Below are 22,697 nucleotides of genomic sequence, written 5' to 3'. Positions count from 1 at the left end.
TAGCACGTGCAGTTAAAAAAGACAACAGAACGGCGAGTCAAGCTGTCAGGAAGCCGATAAGGAAGAGACCAGGCATGGGCAGAGGTGACAGACAGTGCACAGATGAGGATTACATTTTCCAAATGATACACAGTCTAAAACACGAAAGACACCAGCAACAGAAAACGACCTGTGAAGGTCAAAGATGAAAAAGCCTGGAAGCAAAAAAGGGGAAGGGCTGTGGGTGCCAGAAGCCCTACCCAGACTGCCACAAGCCACTACTTTCTCTTCTCTGCAATTTGTTTTACAAACTGAGAGGAGATTTAGTTTTTATCTTTATTTAAAACTGTGCTGGGGGAGGCAAGCTAGCAAAAAGGAATTCCATCCGACTTAACAGAAACACATTTAAAAAATAAAAATGTCTTCAAATTACTTTGCTTTTCTCTTCCTTGTACAGAACAGCTCTTGACACAGAACCAGCTACTTCTCAGACAAAAAAAAAAAAAAAAAAAAAAAAATTGACAAAGAATAAAAGGGGCATCATTTTTGTTGTGTTTTTCTTTTTTAATCTTTCTCAGCCCAAGCATTTTTGACAATCTTCCATCCAATTACCAGAAACATCAACATGTTTGCAATTATAGTCGGTATCACAGTTCCAATGTCCACTTTGATTCTTCTTCCTTTTGCTTATAGCAAAGGAAGCAGTTGTCTTTATCTTGTATTAGGCAGTCTGGTCAAATGTGCTGTGTGCTTAATGAGGCGATAAGCAGAACTGAGAAACACACCTGCCTTATCAGGCGGGGTGTATATTAGGAGAGGCAATGGAGCCTCCGGACTTGGGAGCTGAAGAATTACTGCTGGGATGCTGAGTCATCTGGCCTATACTGGCTTCTCCATACACAGAGAATCGTAACCATATGTGGAAACCGGCTGACCTCCACTTGTAACAAGAGGCTGTGTTCAAGAAGCCAACCATTCAACCACCTTGAAATAAAACACGACAGTCAATCCGGTCATCTCTGTAGAAGGTACTTGCACTTTCTCCAGGTCAGCCTTTTCCTTGGCTAGGAAGAATCCCTGTCCACACAGCAGAGTGGACAGTAAAAACCACTTTGTTCCTGTTATACGTGATTGTGGAATCTCAATGAAGCCAATTTTAAAGTTCAAAACTAGATTTGTGGCAATGTGATCTTTTAGTATTGATAAAATTTTGTACTGAGTTTCTATTTTTGGAAACATTTTTGGATTGGTACAGATAGTGGCCTGTTGTGTGGAGGCCTAGCTTCTGGTTTGAGGAGGACAACAGTCACATTCCTGTGCAGAAAGTGGAAGCCTTTCTTGAATTACTCAAGTCAACAGGAAAGTGTCATTATCTCCCCAGATTCTCAAATCCTAGGCATCTGGTGACAGGTGGCAGACAGTTGGACTGTTTGCCACAAGGAAAACCGGCTGCTTTATAAATAGCTTCACAGATAATCTTCCTATCTAGAATGAAAATTGCAATGCCACCTATTTAATTATTCTGTTTATATTAGCATATAATGTCTTCTCACATCTACACCTCAAAAATAATAACACTTAAGGGCTCCTTTCTTTTCCACATTGCCCTCAAATTGTGTGTGAAGGGTTGTTTGGTTGGTTTGGTTTTTAGGTAGGCTCTTTAATTATACCTACTTGATAGCAGAAAGCTGTTTAGTCCAACGAATAAAAAGTCTCTAGATCTGAGTTTTATTTTCAGTATCACCTCTCACTCATTGTGGGGAAATTCTAAGCAATGGAAGAAAAACTCTTTATTCAATACCACTCCTAGGCATATATCTAAAAGATGCTCAAGTATACAACAAGGACATTTGTTTAGCCATGTTCATAGCAGCTTTATTTGTAATAGCCAGAAGCTGGAAAGAACCCAGATGTCCCTCAGTTGAGGAATGGATACAGAAGTTATGGTACATTTACACAATGGAATACTAACTCAGCAATTAAAAACAAGGGATTCATGAAATTTGCAGGCAAATGGTGGGAACTAGAAAAGATCACCCTGAGTGAGGTATCCCAAAAGCAGAAGAACACACATGGTATATACTTACTTATAAGTGGATATTAGACATATAATATAGGATAATCATACTAAAATCTGTATATCTAAAAAAGCTAAACAAGAAGGAGGACCCTGGGTAAGATGCTTAATCCTCATTCAGAAAGGCAAAGAGGATGGACATCAGAAAAGGAAGAAACAGGGAACAGGACAGGAGCCTACCACAGAGGGACTCTAAAAGACTCTACCTTGCAGGGTATCAAAGCAGAGGCTGAGACTCATAGCCAAAATTTGGGCAGAGTGCAGGGAATCTTATGAAAGAAGGGAGAAATAGAAAGATCTAGAAGGGACAGATGCTCCACAAGGAAAGAAAAAAATCTGGGCCCAGGGGTCTTTTCTGAGACTGATACTCCAACCAAGAACTATGCATAGAGATAACCTAGAACCCCTGGATAGATGTAGCCCATGGCAGCTCAGTGTCCAAGTAGGTTCCCTAGTAATGGGAACAGGGGCTGTCTTTGACATGAACTCAGTGGCTGGCTCTTTGATCACCTCCCCCTGAGGGGGGAGCAGCCTTACCAGGCCACAGAAGAAGACAATGCAGCCAGCCCTGATGAGACCTGATAGACTAGGGTCAGAGGGAAGGGGAGGAGGACCTCTCCTATTAGTGGACTTGGGAAGGGGCTTGGGAGAAGATGAGGGAGGGAGGGTGGGATTAGGAGGGGACTAGGGAGGGGGCTACAGCTCAGATACAAAGTGAGTAAACTTAATTAATAAAATAATAAATAAATTTCAAAAAAAGAAAGGGGATAAAGTCCTATACAATATGAATCACAGTGCCAAAGGAACCTAACACATAGCATTGCAGATACGACTTAGTTCCACTTTGTCAGCACAATTAAGAAAATGTCTCCATAAGATGGGGCTGCAGACAAGCCTGTAGAACATTTTCTTAATTAGTGATTGATGGGAGAGGGCCCAGCTGACCTTGAGGGGTGCCATTCCAGGGCTGGTGGTCCTGGGTTCTATAAGAAAGCACACTGAGCAAGCTGTGGGGTGCAAGCCAGTAAGCAGCATCCCTCTGTGGCCTCTGAATTAGCTCTTGCTTCCAGGTTCCAGCCATGTTTGAGTTCCTGCCCTGATTTACTTCAATGATGAACAATGATATGGAAATTTAAGCCAAATAAACCCTTTCCTCCCTGAGTTCTTTTTTGTCATGGTATTTCATCACAGCAATAGTAACCCTGACTGGACACTCTTAGAGACCTGCAAATCTGGGTCAACAGATAGACAGATACTAGGAGTGACCTCACAGTTTGCCTCTCCCACATCACCATCCTGGTCCCTAAGCTGTCTAACTTAGTGCATTTCCTACAAAGCTTTAGCTCTGACCCCTAGTTGTTGGAAGATCTTCTCCTCTCAATACATACTCTCCTCACTAGATGAAACTACTATAATAATATACTGTAAAGAGTGCTATTGAAAATTAAAGATTATTTCTGGAATTTTTTATTTAATATTTTGCAGTAGTAATCTATCAAAGTGACAAAATGAATATAATGAACATGTGGTCAACCATGACAAGTATAAGTGAGGTAAAGAAGAGGCTAAAAGGTTTAGCTCTGTACCCAATTTTTAAATTGGATTATTTAGTTTGTTGGTGTTTAATTTCTTGAGTTCTTTATATAACCCTCTGTCAGGGGTAGGATTGATAAAGGTCTTTCCCAAATCCGTAGGTTGCTGTTTTGTCCTATTGACAGTGTCCTTTGCCTTACATAAGCATTTCCTTTCCGTGTCATGAGGTCTCATTTATTAATTGTTAATCTTAGTGCTTGAGCTGTTGGTGTTCTGTTCCGGAAGTTGTCTCCTGTGCCAGTGAATTCAAGGCTATCACCCACTTTCTCTTCTATTAGATTTAGTGTGTCTGGTTTTATGTTGAGGTCTTTGATCCACTTGAACTTCAGTTTTGTGCAGGGAGATAAATATGGATCTATTTGCATTTTTCTACATGCAGATATCCAGTTAGACTAGCACCATTTGCTGAAGATGCTGTCTTTTTTCCATTTTATGGTTTTGGCTTTATTAAAAATCAAGTGTTCATAGGTGTGTGGGTTTATTTTTAGGTCTTCTATTCAATTCCATTGATCAACCAATCTGTTCCTATGCCAATACTATGCAGTTATTATTATCATTGTTCTGTGGTACAACCTAAACAATATGCAGGGATAAAGATAGATTTGAGATTGAGGGAACAGCCAACCAATGACTGGCCTAAGCTGAGATCAACCCTGTGGGACAAAGACAACCCCTGGCACTATTAACAATACTCTGCTATGCTTGCAGATAGGGGTCTAGCATAACTGTCCTCTGAGAGGCTCCACCCAGCAGGAGATCAGAACAGATGAGGAGACTCACAGCCAAACATTAGGTGGAGCTCAGGGAGTCTTATGGAAGAGTTAGAGGAAGGATAAAAGGATTAAAAGGTCCCAGAGAGAACAAGAACCACTCAAGAAGTCCAACAGAGTCAATGAACCTAGGCCCATAGGGGCTCACAGAGAATGAAGCACCAACCAAAGAGCACGCATAGATTTGACATAGGCCCCTGACACACAGGTAACTGATGGGTGGCTTAGTCTTCATATGGGCCCCCTAACAAATGGAGCAGGGGCTGGCTCTGGCATGGACTCTGTTGCCTGCCTTTGGATCCCTTTCCCCTAGCTGGGCTACCTTGTTGGGCCTCAGTGGAAGAGGATGTGCTTAGTCCTGTCATGGGTTTGTACTGGAGGTGGGGAGGAGGTCCCCTTTTCTGAGAAGAGGAGGTGGAAAAGTGGGAAGAAGGTGGGAGGGAATGAGAGAGTGGAGAGGAGGGAGGGGGTTGTGATTGGGATATAAAAATGAATAAATAAATTAATTTAATTTTAAAAATGGCCCAAAGGTAGAGAAAGTTAAGGAGCCTGTGGTGGTTTTAATGAGAACACTCTAGCATAGCCTCATCTATTTGAGGATTTCATTCCCAGTAGGTGAAGAACTGGGAGGAGGCGTATACATGGGCATGGCCTCTGAGGTTTCAAAATGAATATAATGAACATGTGGTCAACCATAACAAGTATAAGTGAGGTAAAGAAGAGGCTAAAAGGTTTAGCTCTGTACCCAATTTTTAAATTGGATTATTTAGTTTGTTGGTGTTTAATTTCTTGAGTTCTTTATATATCCCTCTGTCAGGGGTAGGGATATCTCCTTCCGTGGATCAGATGTGATCTCTCAGCTCCAGCTCCAGCACTATTCCTGCCCGTGGCCAGGCCCCTTCCCATGGACACATCAAGGTCATGGATTCACCTTGTGAAACTCTAAGCAAGCCCCGAATCAAATGCTTTTGTTTACAAGTTTCTCTGGTCATGGTGCTTCCTTATGCCAACAGAACTTTATGTTTAAGTACTTTGGAGAGAAGGTTGGCTCTGAACTAGGCGGGTTCTGTAGCGGCACACTGGGAGACGCTAATTCACCCAGCAGTTTCCACAGTGACCTGGGATCTGGATAACGTACAGCTTTGTGCCCGTTCCTAACATAGCTGGAAAATGACATAGTGATATAGTGAACACCTGAAGATCTGGTGAACATTTATAGATCAAGTTATGCTCTACTCATTTATTTATTTTAAATATCTATATACATAAGCAGGGCTTTATTTTTATAACAAGTGAATAGACAGCTACGACTTACAGCCTCATTTTACACAAAGGAAAGTAAGACACAGGGCTGATAACGGGCCAATAACCTTGGTAGTGAGTGTAAAGGCCTAGACAGGTATCCACGTCCTCTGCACCAGAGACCCTGTGGCCCTTTACCTGCAGGGATACTGAAAGCAGTGATGCATGCATTCTAATTCGCAAATGTGTCTATTGCTTTCAGAATTGCAAGGCTCTCCTCTAAACATCAAGATAATCTATGGTTCCTGCTGCCATGCCTGAGAAAGAATTCTAGACATGGCCAATGTGCCAAAAGATAATTCCATGCTAGTTTGAAGCTACCTATGGATCATTATTTATATCTACTAGGGGACCAAACTCCCAGATTCCAATACTGCCAAGCTAATTAAAACCCTTCCCACCCACCCCTGTTTTTGCCTTATAGCAGACAGTGTTCAAAAGAAACAGCTAAAGAAGAATTTTTTAAGCTTCTTAACCCTTCTTATTCTATCTCATATTCATGTAAGCTGGTCATTCATTCAGACTCTAAAGTAAATGAGAAAGTGCCAGCATATACTGGCAAAACACACGTACAAGTTTTGTGGACGCTTCCCAGGCACAAGACTACATTCATTGAAGGTATGCCTCTGGAGGTCATTTCTGATGCAATCTTCACTGCAGTTGACAGGGAATACAGTAATAATGGTGTGCATGCTACTCAAATTATGGCCCACAAAACCTTTCCAGTGAATTCTGTTATCCTCCCCTCCTTGCAAAGACATATACACATACACATAGGTACAACTTGTGTAAAAAATCAGATGCCCGTCGCCAGTCTCAGCTCGCCTAGATGTCCTTGACATTCCCCTGCACAAAGAGGCCATGAATAACTTAGTTTTAATATATTTGTTTGCCTCACTTATGCCTGATTGGAACAATTGAGAAAAATTACATTCATAAATCTTCTTGCCAAGATAATTAATTATGCACAAAATACTCCATGCTGCTTCTGATTTTCATTAATGAGGCAGATTATCTGCAAACTAGGATGTTGCTATGGCTGAAGAGAAAGGGCAGTTTGCTCGTCTGTCGGTATAAAACACGTGCACATTGTTTTACATATGAAAAACGATGATAAAGGAAGAAAGCCCTGGGAATATGCTTTTCAGATGATCACATCCCAAATAAGATGGAAAAGCAGTTCATTTTCATTCACTGCTCTCTGAAAACAATGTACATCTCTACCTGCTGTCATGTTGGTCATTTAACTTCCTTCCCCAAAGAGAATTAACTGACCTTTTCAAAAGCGTCAGGCCACAAGCACCGAGAGTCACAAAAGCATCAATTTCATCAAATAATCATTAGGGGAGATGCATCAGATCTTCAGACACTCATGTTAGTATATGCAGTCATCCTGGTTCCTCACCTCATTTCCCTTTCTTAAGTGCGTAGAATGATTGACAGAGCTGCTGTCTTATTAATGTATCTATTCAGAGTACTTTTGCTCACTCCATCAAGCAAGCAACAAACAGACAAACCCTCTCTTCTTATGCAGTATGTTTCCACCATGTTCTGGGGTTATCAGATACACTGTACAGGAATATCACATCCTACACCGTAACCCCCTGGCAATCTCTCTCGATCTGGTGTCCATGCTGCCACGACACCATCCACAGAACTATGAACAGAACATCCAGAAGGCTTAAAATCTCATAAGCAGAGAATTATGCTATGTTAATATCTAGTTAGACTGATGACAATGAACACTGCATGTTTAATTGTTTACAGCACTGAGAAACTGAAGAGGCTTCTACCTCCATGCCAAAAAGACAATGTTTAAATTGTGTTACAACCAATATTAAATTTCTTATTCTACTTTTGATCTAAGAACATGCCCTTGCTTGGTCAAACTCATAAAAGCCATTATAATATGGCATAATACAATACAGCTCCTTTTAGTTTAGCTTGTTTTTCTATCTTTAATAAAAATTTTATGGCTGTGACTAGACTTGTGGTGGAATGAAAGTCCAAATGTAGCAGAACATATGTCAAATTGCTTACAGCAGTCATCTGAGTGGATAGTGGTCCCCAAACTTCCAACAAATGAGAATTATTTTGTAATAAGTTAGGAAATACTGAATACCCTTTAAATATGAATACCCATTAATGTATATGGCTATTAAGATTATAAAAGTGGCTTATTTGACTCTACCTTTATGAACCCAAAATAAGTAACAAGTTGGTCTTCGATCCAAGACCGATCCTTATTTGATCTGGGTAGTGGAGGTAATAAACTGGGGCCACACTATCTCCCTCAGGTACAATAACAAAAAGTGTTGTTCCAATACAGCAGTCACTATGTGCCTGGGACTGTCCCAAGTACTTGACATATAAAAACTCACTTGGTCACCCTCATAAGACTCCTGGCAATTGCTATTATTATACACACTTTTAGAGATAACAGAACTTCAGAGAATTTAAACAACTGCTCAGTTATTCAGTTGATAAATGGTGGAGCCATAATTTAAACCCTTGGCCCTTGGATGTGTGTTACCACAAACACAAAGAATGGTTATTATTAATCTCACTGCTGCACTGCCATTAGCACGAGAAAATGCACTGCGGACTGTTTTAAGAGCACACGTCTAAACTTTATATTTAAGGCAATAACTATCTTACTCATCAGTGAGTTATATTTAAGCAGTGTTTATTATACAGTAATTATATTAGTTTTAGCTCAGAACTGTTAGGAGTGGAGCACAAATGAAAGACCCACTCTCTTCCCCATGAATGTATATTCTTACTAGGCCTATAGGGCATCCAACAACATGGACCATCAAGGGGCCCAGCATGTGTATTATCACCAACACTAAACCTGGTGGAGGAATTCATATAACTTTAACTAAATAGAGAAAGAAAAAACCCCTATGTGTTATATGTTTGTGTATGCCACTGCATTTTGTTATTATAGTAACTATGAATTTGTATTATTTTCAATTTAAAGATAAGGTCCTACAATGAAATATTATCCACTTACTGGAAAGGCTAGAATGTAAAACACTGATAGAATCCTCTGCAGGCAGAGGTGTGGAACAGAGCAATCTCATTCATTGCTGGCCGGATGCATAGCTTACTTCAGACAAGGGCTAAACATATTCTAAGCACACTGCCCAACCCATTCTCCTTGTTATCTACTCAAATGGACTGAAATCTCACCTGACACTAAAACCTACACGTGGCTGTTTATTCACACTTGCCAAAACCTGGAAACAGCTAAAACACTCTGTAGCAAGCGAACGTATGGGTAAACCGTTGTATATGCAGACAATGGGATATTAATCATCCCTAGACAGGCATGAACTATCAAGCCATGCAAAGATAGGGAAGAAACGTGATTGCTTACTACTGCGCTGAAAGGTAAGCTGGTATGAAAAGCTACATAATGTACGGTTCCAACCCAGACAATCTAGGTAAAGCAGCTCGGAGCACACAGCTGGGGAGGGAGGGGTAGATGAGCAGAGTGCAGAGAAGTTGAGGGCCAGTTAAATTATTCTGCATGGTCTTACAGTGACAGACAGCAGCCATTCCACATCTGTTCACACTCACACAGCACACAATGCTGAGCCTGAACCTCAGTGAGTATAGTACCCCGGAGGCTGATGATGTCTTAATGTTTACAGCAGTGGTTCTAAACTCCTCTTCAGGTAGGGGCTGCTGGGGTGAGACCCATGGGAAACCTTTACCTTCTGCTCAGTTTTCTTAACTGAAAACTTCTCTAAAAGATGGTGTCTTTCCAAACCCAACCTCCCAAAGAACCTTACTCTTGTGAGGAAGAAAGGGAAGGAGGGAATGAGGGAGGGAGAAAAGGAAGAGGAGAGGTGAGATGGGGGGGAGGAATGAAAGTTTCCATTAAGTCTGAATTCATCAAGTCAGAAGAAACCTTTTACAATACCTGATTTAGCTATCACCAACACCTCAGTCTCCCAAGGTTGCCAAAATACCTCAATTTTCCTTCAGTATGTTGAAGGAATTCTAATTTTCATTTAGAATTTCCTGAATTCTGATCTTTTCTTTGTGCTGCAGGAATTCAAGTGGCTGATTAGTTTGACATGAACTGGGGAGGCAAAGTTACCATCACAAAAATAAGAAATAAGTAAAGCCTCCTGTAGCTATGTTTTCATTATTGGGGCAATTGTTCTGTGCTTGGAGAAACCCTTGATGAGCCTTTTCTTTGGGGAGGAATGGCCTCTGTGTTAATCTGAATAAGCAACAGCCTCCTGCATAGGAGAGAGTGTTTCTATTCTTGGAAACATCAGTGTCAGGGGTTTGAACTGTGAACCTAAGGGGGGAAAACTGTGAGAAGGATAGTTCTCTAGGAACTGTCTTCAAAAGACAGTAACTCTAGGAACACCGTGATGGACAGAATTCAGAGAGAACTGGATGTCAGAGAGGACAAATTAGGGATGAAAAAGAGGGAAGAAGAAAGAGGGAAGAGGGAAGAAAGTTCATGAGCTATAATGGATCTGCTGTGATAGGAAGACAAAGATCCTAGAAACCCTTGTTTAACAAACAATGTTGAGTGGATTCTTAAACGGGCATGACTTCCCTCTGGTGTATGTATCACCACCGTCAGTGAAAGAGGACTGCACTGTGTGGAGGTAACACACAATGACACACATGTGAAGGTAGGATGGGGATAAAGATGGGATCTGAAAGAGGAGCAGGCAGTTACATCATCAGAAGCAGACAGGAGCCAGCGGGAGTCCAGGCAGAAGATGCCAGAGGTAGCTTACAAAGAGGATGATGGCGGAGAAGGTAACAGAACACAAGCAGACTATGTGACTGGGGGTCTGGGCCACCGTCTCCAGTCTAGGGCACCTCCTGAGAGAGGCTTATGTGACTAATAGAGCAGTGTAGGTCAGCACTTGTGTCCCACAGGATTTTCAAATGGCACTTGTCACTGTTCACGTATTTTATGACTTTCTCATCATACGGTCTGGTAGTTCTCAAGTGACGATGATGTTGCATGCCGGGATACGTCTTGCAAACTGTGGTGACAGTTTTAGATGTCCTAACTGAGGGTTCTCTAATCAAAAATAGGCTGGTAGACATCAGAGTTTCTGCTTCCTTGTATGTACCGTCCTCCAGAGCAACAGTTACCTACCACCAAGTATCAATAGCTCAAAGACTGAAAAATACAACCGAAATATTCATAAAGAGAAGCACCACTGACTTGTGTTGTGTGTAATGGGGCACTGCGCACAGTAGGTACTCCATGAGTAAATTCTACATGTCAGACATGAAATCTTCATTTTTTTCCAGCCTGAAATAAGTACCAACTTCACCTGACCAAGCACATGCTTCCAGCTGTGTCTGTCTTTTAGTTTCCATCAGAGAAATAGGAAACATAGAAAAATCCCCCCTCCCATGCCTGACCAGGAGAGTGGCCACTATGTGAGCACGTGATTGGGCAAACAGAAACACAGCAGTAAGCATGACAACCACTTGATCTGGGCCTTTGCCTGCTTTCCCCTGGAGATGATTAAGGTGAGCCCACAGTCTGAATTATGAGCTCTACTGGGTCTGTAAAGCCGCAGAGTCCCAGACTCCCATAACCACAGACATACAGACACCAGCCAGTGCTTTACCCTTCCCACTGGTACCTGACTGCTCTTCCGGGAAAGCTATCCCTCCTTTGCACTTACAGATTGTTTGAAATTACAGTAGCAGCAAGAAAACCATGATTCATATTTCAGAATTTAAAAAAATCCAAAGGAGGGGAGAACGCAAATTCAGTGATAGACCATAGTTATTTTCAAAAGTTCACCTTGGAAATGTCCCACTTATAATAAGGAAAGGAGATGGAAATCTTCAGTCTCATATTTATACTTACTTGGGAAATTCACATGGTAGTTAAGAGAAAATGCTTTTCAGTTAACCGTTAACAGATCCAAGCATGGCAATTGTCATAACATAACTAGTCCATATAATAACCAACTAGGCAAGACAGAGACTTCATCCAATGTCTGTTTGTGTTACCTGGTTTTCTTGTTGCTCCCACAGACACAACTGTAGAACCTGAGCCAACTCCTGCCGCTGTTGCTGCAAGTACTTGTCCAGCTGCCGTCTCCGGTCTTGTAGAAGTTCAAGGAGGCTGTCAATCTTCAGACAGCTGCTGTGAGCTCCCTGAATCAGCTCAGAATTCACACTAGATCCATCACACTTGAATTTTTCTATGAAGTCAGTGAGTTTTTGACTCTTGTTTAGAAGGCCTAGAGATCTTTCCAAGAGTTCTAGAAGAAAGTTAAAAAGGAAAAGACTACTGTAATAGTGAGCAGCAACAAGCCCTGTAGGAATTGTATTAAATATTTAAATGAGAATTTAAATCTCAAGAACTGAAGAGGTGCCATTGGGAAAGAGTACTGAGATATAGGACTTGAGAGCAGTGCTTTGCAGATCAAGACATCAACTGAAGAGTTAGGACCATTTCATTCTCCACAGTCAGTAGTAGAACCAGAGATCTCTGACTCATGCCTCCCCTTATCTCACCACCATTGATTTGTCTATGTCATGCTCCCATCCCATGTCCTGCATCTGTCTGGTTCTCTCTATCCCAGGATGCAAAGTTGCCTGGACTTGTGCAACCCTCTCTTGATTGCATCTCTCTCTCTCTCTCTCTCGCCCTACTCTTCACACATACCCACAGAGACTTTTAAAACAAGCTTTGTGGTATGTGGTATTTCTCCTATATTGAAACATTCCTTCCTAAAGGGAGGAGGAAAGATCCTAAGACTCAGGGAACTAACATACTTATGAGGTTCAGGAAGCTCACTAAACTTATAAGACCCAAGAGCTCTAAAGTTATAAGATCCACAACCTTCCTGAAGGGGGTAGGGGGCTTATAGAAGCTGTAAATAATTATTGAGCAAGAGTCTTTTCAGTAAATCTGACTGTAGGTTGAGCAGAGAGCTCCAGGAATGCAGCGTTCATGAGCTGTCACCCTGCTGAGGTGGTTCCCTGAAGATGCTGCTGCTTTCCAGTCATCCATGCTCTTGTAAGTAACCCTAGCAGACGTATCCTTTCACGAAGCTAAGTGTAGGAATATTTCCTTTAGTCTATTATTAGTGCACTGTCTAAGACAAACAGGCATTTGTCCATGGCTCACCAGGGAGAAATACACAGACTTTGTCTCCTTCTCCTTCTCCTTCTCTACCTTCTTCTACCTACCTATCTCCCTTCCTCATTCCCCCTTTTCTATGGCAACCTCCCACTTTCCCTCTCTTCCTCTCTCAACAATGGCCTTATTGCCTTAAAATGAAGATCTAGGCTCCCTAAAAGTAGATTATTACATCTGGCACAGCCTAATTTCTATATTCCTTTGTCTAAAAGTCTTCATCCTACCTCTGAAAATTCTTCACCCATCTATACCTCCCCTGCCTCTATATTCTCTCCTATTTTCCCTGTCAAGAATGCCATTCACCTCAACTCCCTTCCTCGTATCTCTACTCACATTTCAGGCCTGTCAGTTGTCAGTTCCTCAAAGGACAGACTGAACCAAATACTCCTATTAACCATTTTCATAGCACAGCATTTTCATTCCTAGTGAAGCTAAGACAAGAATGTGTTCATCTGACACCTGCTCTTGACACTAACCCCAGTGCAATATGATGATGAGACACCAGGTTCCTCAGTGTAAAATGTTTCAGAACCATTATTCTATGCCATTAAATTCAAAACAGATACTGGAAATGTCCATCATGTCCATCACATCCTGAAAAAAGACTAACAAGCCAAGGCTAGCTCAAAAAAAAAAAAAAAAAAAAAAAAAGAGAGAGAGAAGGTGAGGCTGTGTTAATCTTCGGCCCCTTAAAGCATTGTTCTCTGATAGAACGTGCTGGAACATTATAAAAGGTAGAAACCTCTACCCAGTCACCCTGTTCTGGCCTAAGCCATGGGACACAGTGGTCACAGAGGTGAGGCTAAGGGAAGAAAAGGGACAGTTGGGTCAAGTTTCATCATAGCTCCCTGTTATATTTTGTCACCATGACATATGCTTTTGTACCACTCAACTGCTCAGCAACTCATAAATGTATTAGAACCGCTAACTCGCATTTTATTCCCTTAAATTTAACAATGATGACAGATACAAAGCCCTTGACCAGCAATCAGAAATCTCATCCATTAATATACACTTCAAATCTTATCATCTTAACTACATCCCACTGAACCGGCTGATTAGTCTAACTCCCATTTTATAAAAACAAAGCTCTTGAAGGCACCACTGGGCATTATTCATTAGGACCCAGTTCTCCTGATCACTGCCCCCTACAATCCTTCAAGTATCACACAGAGAGGCTTAAAATTATCCCAGGATTTGTGTCACCAAAGACAAAGTATGCTTCCTGTGTTCAGCTAGCATTTTATCCATCTTGTCAGCCCAAGGTGAGGCTTAGTGGACTCTCAAAGATTACACAGAAGAGCAAGACATGGCTCCATTGTCATCTGGATACCAGGACAGTATAGCCTCCGGCTTCCAAAAAAGCAGTGTGCATCTGTGTCGGCTGGCTCATGTGTCACAGACCCAGTTTAATTTGAAGAAGCCAGCAGAAGCAGAAAGAGGGATATCAAACAGTCTCCTCTCCCAGTTCCAAATATTTATGGGGAAGTCCCCACTTCCACAGGATGAAGTCACCCCAGTTCCATGAGTAAAGTTACTGTGTGATGAGCACATTGGCCGTGTGAGACTGCATTGAGGCCATCAAACCCATCTTGGGCACTGGACTTGACTCTCTTCCAGCCTCCTACCAGGAATGTTAAGTGATTCAGCTGAGCCTCGGGGGACCCTGCTAGATCACCACTGCCACGTCAAAACAGCCAGCTGCTGCTCAGTGCTGAGTCTGCTGTTACTGTTTATATCTCACAGTGACAGGTGTGACAGACGGAGCATCAGGAAAATACATCTACACATTTGGTAGACTGCCATAAAGGTTTACACTGGGAAGACAGAGTTAGTCAACCCTTTAGTTTGGGAAATTTATAACAAGCAGTTAATAATGAAGAACTATTTAATAGATATTTTAGAGAGTAATATAAAGTATGTGTGTCTGTGAGAGAGAGAGTGTGTGTGTGAGAAAGAGAGAGAGAGTGTGTGTGTGTGAGAGAGTGTGTGTGTGCGTGTGTGTTTAAAAATGGGCTTTATTGCTTTATACCTTTTTTTCGAATGGCCAACCCTTTTGGGGATCAAATCAAGTTAAAAGTGACAAATAAAGATTATGTAGAGAGGAAGTCTCTGTAAAAATAAAATAAAATAAAGCAAACAGTATCAAAATGTGTGACAAATCTATGAAGACGTTTTCCTCATGCCCAGAAAAAGACTATAAACTACATTTCAAAGAAAAAATAAACCTTTCCCTACCTTCTAACCACAGTAGATTCATAGATGACACCTTCTCTATACCAGTCTCTGTCAGAGCCAGTATCTTGTGGTGAAAATGTGGCTTCTAAATTATGCCTTAACAATTCAACTGTTACTAGTGCACACTCTAAAGGAGTTAAAAGTATTCTGCATAATGTTATTTGGACTTTTACCTACATTACTTTTCGTTGTAACGGTGAAGAGAGGAGCTCTTCTTACGGAGAGTTGGTGTTTAAATGTTCTGCATTTATCTTTCCTTAGATAAAACATTTCCTAAACTCAACCAGTGAGCGTAGCTTAAGGGTCCACGGTACTATGCTCTTTGAGGGATCCTGGATGGAGGGCTACAACAACCTCTGTCCTCATGGATGAAGATCTTGAACACATAGAGCTAAACTTTCCACAGGTCTGCTACCCACCCCCAGTGTCATCCACACACGGTGCTTTCTTTCAGAAGGTGGCCAAAAACAAAGCTTTGTCCATCCTTTCTTGAGACAAACTAAAGCATAACAGTAGAAAGATGTCAAATGCTGTCATTCATGAGAATCTATATGCTAACATGTTTTGAGATCTGTAGGAGCTAACATGAAGGGAAAAGACTATTTCTTGCCTTTCACATGTTGGTCATGAAGCAGAAGAAGTGACTGCAAGGCATCAGCACTCTCGAACTCATGAGGATTCTGCAGAAAATCTTCAGCTTGGTCTATTTTAATGGCAAACTGAAAAAAAGCACAGGGAAAGACATGAAAATGATTTAAAAAACCCAATGGAACAATTTATTATACTTATGGATTTTTCTCATGCATTAGAGGCCTAGCTGACTCAATATGAGAGGGGATGAGAAGAGCATGTTTTAACCTAGGATATTGTGCATGTATTAAACTTACAAAATACCATGGTTTCTCCTCCACTTTTTATTTCTTTTATAACTAGAAACACATTAAGCAATCCAAAATAAGCCAGCTTGTTTATGTTCAAATATATAGTAGCTTTTTCAGCCAAAATTATTTTATATAGATTATATCTTCCCTATAGCAACAAATACAGTTACCATCAATACTCTAAGTTAGTTTCTCAAAGAATAGCCAAAAAAAAAAAAAAAAAAAAATAGCTGACAAAAATCAACAAAAGGTTGTCTAACCAATAATTTGTAAAATCACTAGTGGATTTAACTTAGTGATATCAGAGAAATCTAATTAAATACTGTGATGTTTTTCCTCTGTGTGTTTAAGCTTAGGTATAGAATCTCAATGTTTCTGAACAATAGTCTAATGTCAGTGAAGAAAACACGCACGTGCATGTATACACACAGACACACATGCATAGGGAGAAGAGATGGGGGTCTAACAGCAAATGTACCAATTTTGTTAATTTTATGAGAAGGAATGTGATTGAGGGTGAGAGAGAATACAAGTGTTCATTTTTGAAGCTGTAATTGGCAACCTTATTTAAAGTTGTGCCAATAGTATTTGTGCCACATTTGTATGAATAAAAATGTGATTGACTAAAGCAGAAATGAAACTGGAACATTTCTCCATTTCAAAGGAGAGTTTATAACAATTTGACACACAAATGGTGACCAATACGATCAAGATCATTTTTTAAAAATTTTCTTAAGGTAAATTTGAGATGGAAAGATGTTTGAAGTTAGGATAAAACGCTCAGGGGGATAATTGTAAACATAATTTTAGGTGGGGGCAAAGCATAGCTAAATATTCTATTTCAGTGAGGCAGACAGGTGGTGGGTTTTCACACCAAGGTTCCCTGGGGGTTATCATAGTTTACAAAGAGTATGGTAAAGTCTTCACCTCTTGATCTGGTTTAGAATAAACTAATAAAGGCAAAGTATCCCCGAGAAACACAAAGAAGCCTCACACTGACTAGACTTCCTGTTTTTGTTTCTATGAAGTATCATCTTTGAATCTGGTGATCGTTAATAGTTTATTAAATCAGCTGATCAAGAGGATGCCTCATCTTGTCATTACCACACCAGCTGCAGAAAATGCAGGTCTAAGCAGTACCAGTACGGAAGGATGGGAAGGGCTGATGAACATGGCCCCGTGTGAAAAGCACAGAAGTCATCTGCCTTCTCACAGGACAAGCTGACAGACACCAGCGACGGTCATCAGGTACATTGTTCCAGAAGTACAGCAGTGTTCAAGAAGTTAAGCCTGACAGTTAACTGACTCAGCCTTAAGCCTGTAAGCCAGATGCTCTCCGACAGAAACCACCACAGCCCATCATAGCATCTCTTACGATTCTAAAGAATCCTACTGTGGTTGTAGTTACAAGGGATTACATGCACTATGTATTCACGTCTCTCATTCATCCAGCTTGTTGATAACCAATTTCTAAAGACATTATTCCAGGAGAATCTTTAAAAGAGAAACCCCCATAGGCTATTTGTTCTTTTCCAGTAGAACATTACAGAAAGTTTATAGCCAGACTATAGTTTATATCTATTTCAGATTCTTACTCCAAATTGTTTCAACTGAAACAAATGATGCTCTAAAACTTCCTTGAAAAAAAAAAACAAACTTCCTTGATCTCCAATTAACTCTTATCTTGTAAATTTTTTTCCCATCTAAAACTTAGACTCTTCTTGTTTCTGACGTTTGTACAGAGGAGGAATGGCAATGGGAACTTAAGAGTTAAAATTAATTTCATCATCTTTTTTCATTGGAAAAAACTGCTCTGCCCTAGAGAAGCAGCCCACAGCTTATGTAGGATTCTGCCCTCCACCTAGTATGAGTGGTTCACAGAACGAGGGCACAGGATAATGCAGACACTTTTAGTTATTTTCTTAGAGCCAATAAAAGTCCACTTGAATATGTGCATCAAAGCACCTGGCTGATCTGGTTCGACTTAGTATTTCCTTACAAAATCTGGAAGCAATTTCCACATCACAGAGAAAATTATCTAGCATTAACACTGAAACACACCAAGAAACAAATATTGAGCCTGATGTTAGGAAAAGATAATTTGCTAGTCTCAAGAGGGCTGAGTTTCAAAGACAGTGACATTTATTCCCCTCCTACTAAGAAGGGATGAATCAGCTAGAGCTATAATTTGGCTTCTGTGAGTGTATTTCAGCTGGCTTATTTCTTCTCTCAAGAAAGGAGATCATATATTGAATTCTCCCTGAAGATGGCCTATGAAACAAGCAGAGCTTCAGTGTGGAGCTGTGGCATGTGAATCTTAAAACCTACAGTAAGAAATTTGTTCCTCTTCTAAATGAGTTCACAGCTCATGAGATTGTCCACCTCAAGGTTTATGTTCTGTCACTGATCTTCTCGCCTTTGTAACTCTAGATTTAACTCAATTTCCCTTCTATGAACAGCATGTTTTTCAAAGCTAGTGTTTTATCAGAGTGACGTTGGACTGCTCGTGTTTGGGTTCCTTACAGCCTCTCCCTTCCAACCTCACGCCCCAACCTAGTTAAGACAGAGAAGGTTAGTGGGGAGAGGGGGTGCAGACCCCTTTACTTCTCCCGGCTGTTTAAGGTCAATGGGTCTTTGAGGCCTAAGCCAATTCTCCACCCAACAGCAAACAGCGGTCTCCTCATCCATCCCCTCCAAGCCTCTGCGCCACAAAGTGTCTCTCAAAAGTGTCACATGGGACACACCACATGTCACACTTTCTCCAGACTCTCTCAGTTACAGCCTTCAGAGTCCTAAGCCACGCCCCTCTCCATGCTGCCCGAGGCAGGCCGTTACCAGCTGGCAATGACCACGCCCCACAGGAGACAATTATCAACCGTGAACAAACTAAAGCCCAAACTAAAATCCACACTTGGGATTAAAACAAAAACACATCTACATAACATAACTGAGTTTTTAAAGAAAGCAAATCTTCCATCACAGGAAGTAGTGGTCACATTTCAGCAAGAGCTCACTGCCTCTGACAGAGGAGTTAAAATGTGAAATTTCCAATGATTGTCTTACACAAACTAGACACTTTTCAAAAAACAGATTGGTGGGGGTGATGGGAAAGAGGGCTAAGGTCTCACATTTTGAAATCAAGAACACAAAGAAAAAAATGCAAACAAACAAACAAAAACAACCAAACCAAATAAAACTCAAGAAAAATTACAGAAGAAATTCAGTGGCCATTCATCTATGCCGGAACACAGTCCGGGAATGAAGTTGTGTGAGGAGAATTCTGAGTACTTGGGAGAAAACAAGACACGAGTCTTGTGAACTCAGTTTCTTCCGAAAGTGTACAGCCTTGGTCTTAGACTGTGTTTTCATGTTCTTCTCAGGCGTAGTGGATAGGCATGAGTTTACTTCAGTTGTTAATCATATGCTTCTATGTAAAAAACATGCTTTTGCCATGTGCAGCTTGTTCGTGTGATTGAACACTTTATTCCTGTGACTCTTCTTAACCCTCAGGGTATAAACTGTCTGATCCTGTGAGTAAAGTTGGCTAATGAGTCTTTGCCTCATTTTTAGGCCCTGCTCCCCCAGGTTCATGCTGCCAACTGGAGCCATAAACAATCTGAAGTTCAGAGCTTTTTTCTTCCTTACCTTGCATTTTAATGAGATTAAAAGTGATTCTACAGAAAATCATTTATATTCCCTACAAAAATACTCTACAAAATACTATGTTTACAAGTCAAACATCCTATAGAATATTATGTAATTGATTTTTCAAGTGAGCAGAGAAAATTTTATCCTCTGACTTTTAGCCAATGAAACCCTTCACACCAGCATTCCCCAGTAATAGTACAGTAAGAGCAGTTAGATTCCATGACTGCATTACTATCTTCTAAACAAGGAACTGGATCAAAAGTGACAAGAGCAAGAGTTCTACTTTTACTTAACCACATATACTTATTTGGTTAAAGATCTGCATTTAAAAATGTTAATTTTATTTTTTGTCAAAATAATACTAAATGTATTTCATACACCTCAGTTACTCTTGAACATGTATACTGGGAAGTCAACATTTTGAGTGTGCTAGGTTTTTTTTTTTGTTTTTTTTTGTTTTTTTTTTTTTTTTTTTTTTTTTTTTTTTTTTTTTTTTTTTTTTTGCTATGATATGGAGAAGCAAATGTTCTTTGAAACACCAACCTGCAAAGCACTTTCAAAAAACTCAGAAGTCAGCCCAAGGAGCTCTCTTCTCTTTTCAAGCATGGAGACCAGGGTTGCCCACGCTTCCCCCAGAGTCTGGGCCATGGCATCGTACACCTGACTTTGAGCCTTGTTTGCTTCAGCTGTCCTGTCTGCTTCTTGTAAGAGTTCCCATACACGATCTTCCAAGGCCTAAGTCCAGGGAAACAAAAGATGTAAGTCAGTTGTCATCCAGTATGAAAATAAAGGACCACACTCCAAACACAGGTACCTGAAACTGTATGTGATCCAGGAAGACCTAGTAGATCATTAATAATTTATGAATATAAATCATATTTGATGAGAAGTTTCATTATTCCCTCCTGCTTCTAAGTGAACGTTTCTGTTCTTGTACCTACAAACTCTATACATTTATTTTTTCTTGACTTTAAAATTCTTCTGAAAATGTTTACCAATACATCCAATAACTTCCTTAAACTCAAAACATATGAACCACCCAATACCACCTTCAGCAGGTCTACTGTCTGACTACATAGAACAGCTACATAAAAAACAACATTCTGTGTCAGTTCCCATCAATTCCCAGACCTAGTCAGTAACATGGCCTGCTTCCTTCAAGGCCTCTTCTCTGCTTCCACCTCATGCCTTGGTTTTCTCCCTGCTTTGTCCTCAGGCTCCTGTCCTGGCCCTGCTCTTTGTCTCCCAAGCCCTTTCCTATGCTAATGCCCTGTAGATCTTTTCACTCAAAAATAGGATCCTGCCACTCCAACTGATTCGCAACTAAACATCAGTAATAGCACAGCAAATCAGGCCTCAGTATACCATTTTACTTCTACTCTGTCATTCTCGTCTCTACCAATAATCACACACAACTCAGCCTAGAGTTCTCTCTCTTCTAGTCACACACCTCTCCCTACTCCTCCAGGAGCCCTTGTCTAAATAGTGTTTCCCCATTGGTCAAGATGTTGATGGGTGTTCTCTGACCCTGGGGGCTTAATAACCTTTTAAAACAACTATAACTGTTTCTTCTGATTAGAAAAGTAGCAGACAGATATTCCTCGTCCTACAGCAATGTTATACTAATGTTCAGAGGCGGAGAGAATGCTACTACAGATCATTAGAACTAAGTAGGCAGCGGTCTATAATAAAAATGAAGACATGAAGGTGGGAGACAGGGGAGCTAGTGCCAAAATACGTCGAACCTGTGCACTAGATTACCAGAAATAATTTCATAATTTTAAAGGAAAACATTTTAAAATTTATTTCTATATTTTTAAAAATATACAAAATTTAAAGTTCAGTGTCCACAAATAAAGTTCTATTGGAATGCATCCACGATCATTTGTGCATCTTACAGATGTTTTCACATAAAAAAAGCAGAGTTTGGAAAATTACAACCCATGGGATAATATTATCTACAAAGCCTAAAATAGTCACCAAATAACCCTGAAACAAAACAAAATAATGTTACTCTCTGACCTTTAACAGAGAATAAAAACTGCTGGAAAATATATTTTTTTAGTTGCAAATGCAACATCACACGCAACGCCATGATTTATTCATTATTCTCGTATTGTTGGACTCCAAAGCTGCTTCCATCTTTAACTACTATAAACTATAGTAGTTAAAGATTCCATCTATAACTACTATAAACTATAGTAGTTAAAGATTCCATCTATAACTACTATTGGGTTGAGTTAACTCCAACAATCTTCACTCCATCTAACTTCTCGCTCTGTGTCTAGAAATCTATGAACTGCTCTTTCTTCTATAACGTAAATTCTCTCTATGTATATCTCTATTTTTCTCTCTCGCTCACTCTCTCAGTTTTAGAGACAGGTTTTCGAACTCACTTTGTAGGCCAGGCTAGCCTCAAACTCACACTGATCTGCCTACCATTGCCTCCTGAGTGTTGGAATTAAAGGTGTGTGCTGACACACTAGCAAAAACTAAATTCTTGGTAGTTGGTAGATATGGTGAGTCACCACTCAAGGCTCCTGCTATCAGTGCTAAGCTGTTCTCCAGAATATTTACACCATGCAATAACAGTATATTTCAATCTGCTCTTTACTTATCTGCAGTGTCTACTAACTATCACACCATAAACATTTTTTTTTGTTTTGTTTTATACAATTTTTAGCCTGTGGCACAGTGTAAAAGTCACAGAAAGCACGTGAAGGTCAGGCTGGCCTGTGGAACTATTTGTGCTGTCTATCTCCATACTGTAGAGCAATCTGGAGAACTCGGAAACTCAGACAGAAGGTTGTGGGCCCTTAGTGCAAAAAAACTTTTTAAAAATTTGTGCTTTGCTGCTCCATTGAGAAACTGAAGCACAAATAAAAGTGAAACCATTGAAATACTTTGTGGATTCCAGGGATCTAAGGAGCACAGTATGAGCACAGTGCAACAGCCATGTCATACGAGGGCTGGGCTGGGGTACCGACAGCACCAACAGGCGTTGGTTCAGATGCTGAGGGCCTGTGAGGAGCACACTCCATCACCAAGAAACC

General features: G+C 40.5%; 1 protein-coding gene across 4 annotated transcripts in view; it reads right to left on the bottom strand.

The window, feature by feature from the left end:
• The window catches only part of Ccdc141 (coiled-coil domain containing 141), a 169,216-nt gene that overhangs the window by 109,528 nt on the left and 36,991 nt on the right, over positions 1–22,697 (bottom strand). For all 4 annotated transcript variants that reach the window (XM_055600779.1, XM_055600780.1, XM_055600781.1 and 1 more), the window contains exons 3-5: positions 20,188–20,379; positions 15,726–15,834; positions 11,740–11,993 (exon numbers count right to left, since the gene is read on the bottom strand). In XM_055600779.1, coding sequence (XP_055456754.1) covers positions 11,740–11,993; positions 15,726–15,834; positions 20,188–20,379 — 555 coding nt within the window. The remainder of the gene's footprint in view (positions 1–11,739; positions 11,994–15,725; positions 15,835–20,187; positions 20,380–22,697) is intronic.

This window comes from Psammomys obesus, unplaced genomic scaffold (genome assembly GCF_907164565.1).
Source record: "Psammomys obesus unplaced genomic scaffold, mPsaObe1.curated_primary_1811, whole genome shotgun sequence".
Classification (NCBI taxonomy): Eukaryota; Metazoa; Chordata; class Mammalia; order Rodentia; family Muridae; genus Psammomys; species Psammomys obesus.
This window is presented reverse-complemented; position numbering and strand designations above follow the sequence as displayed.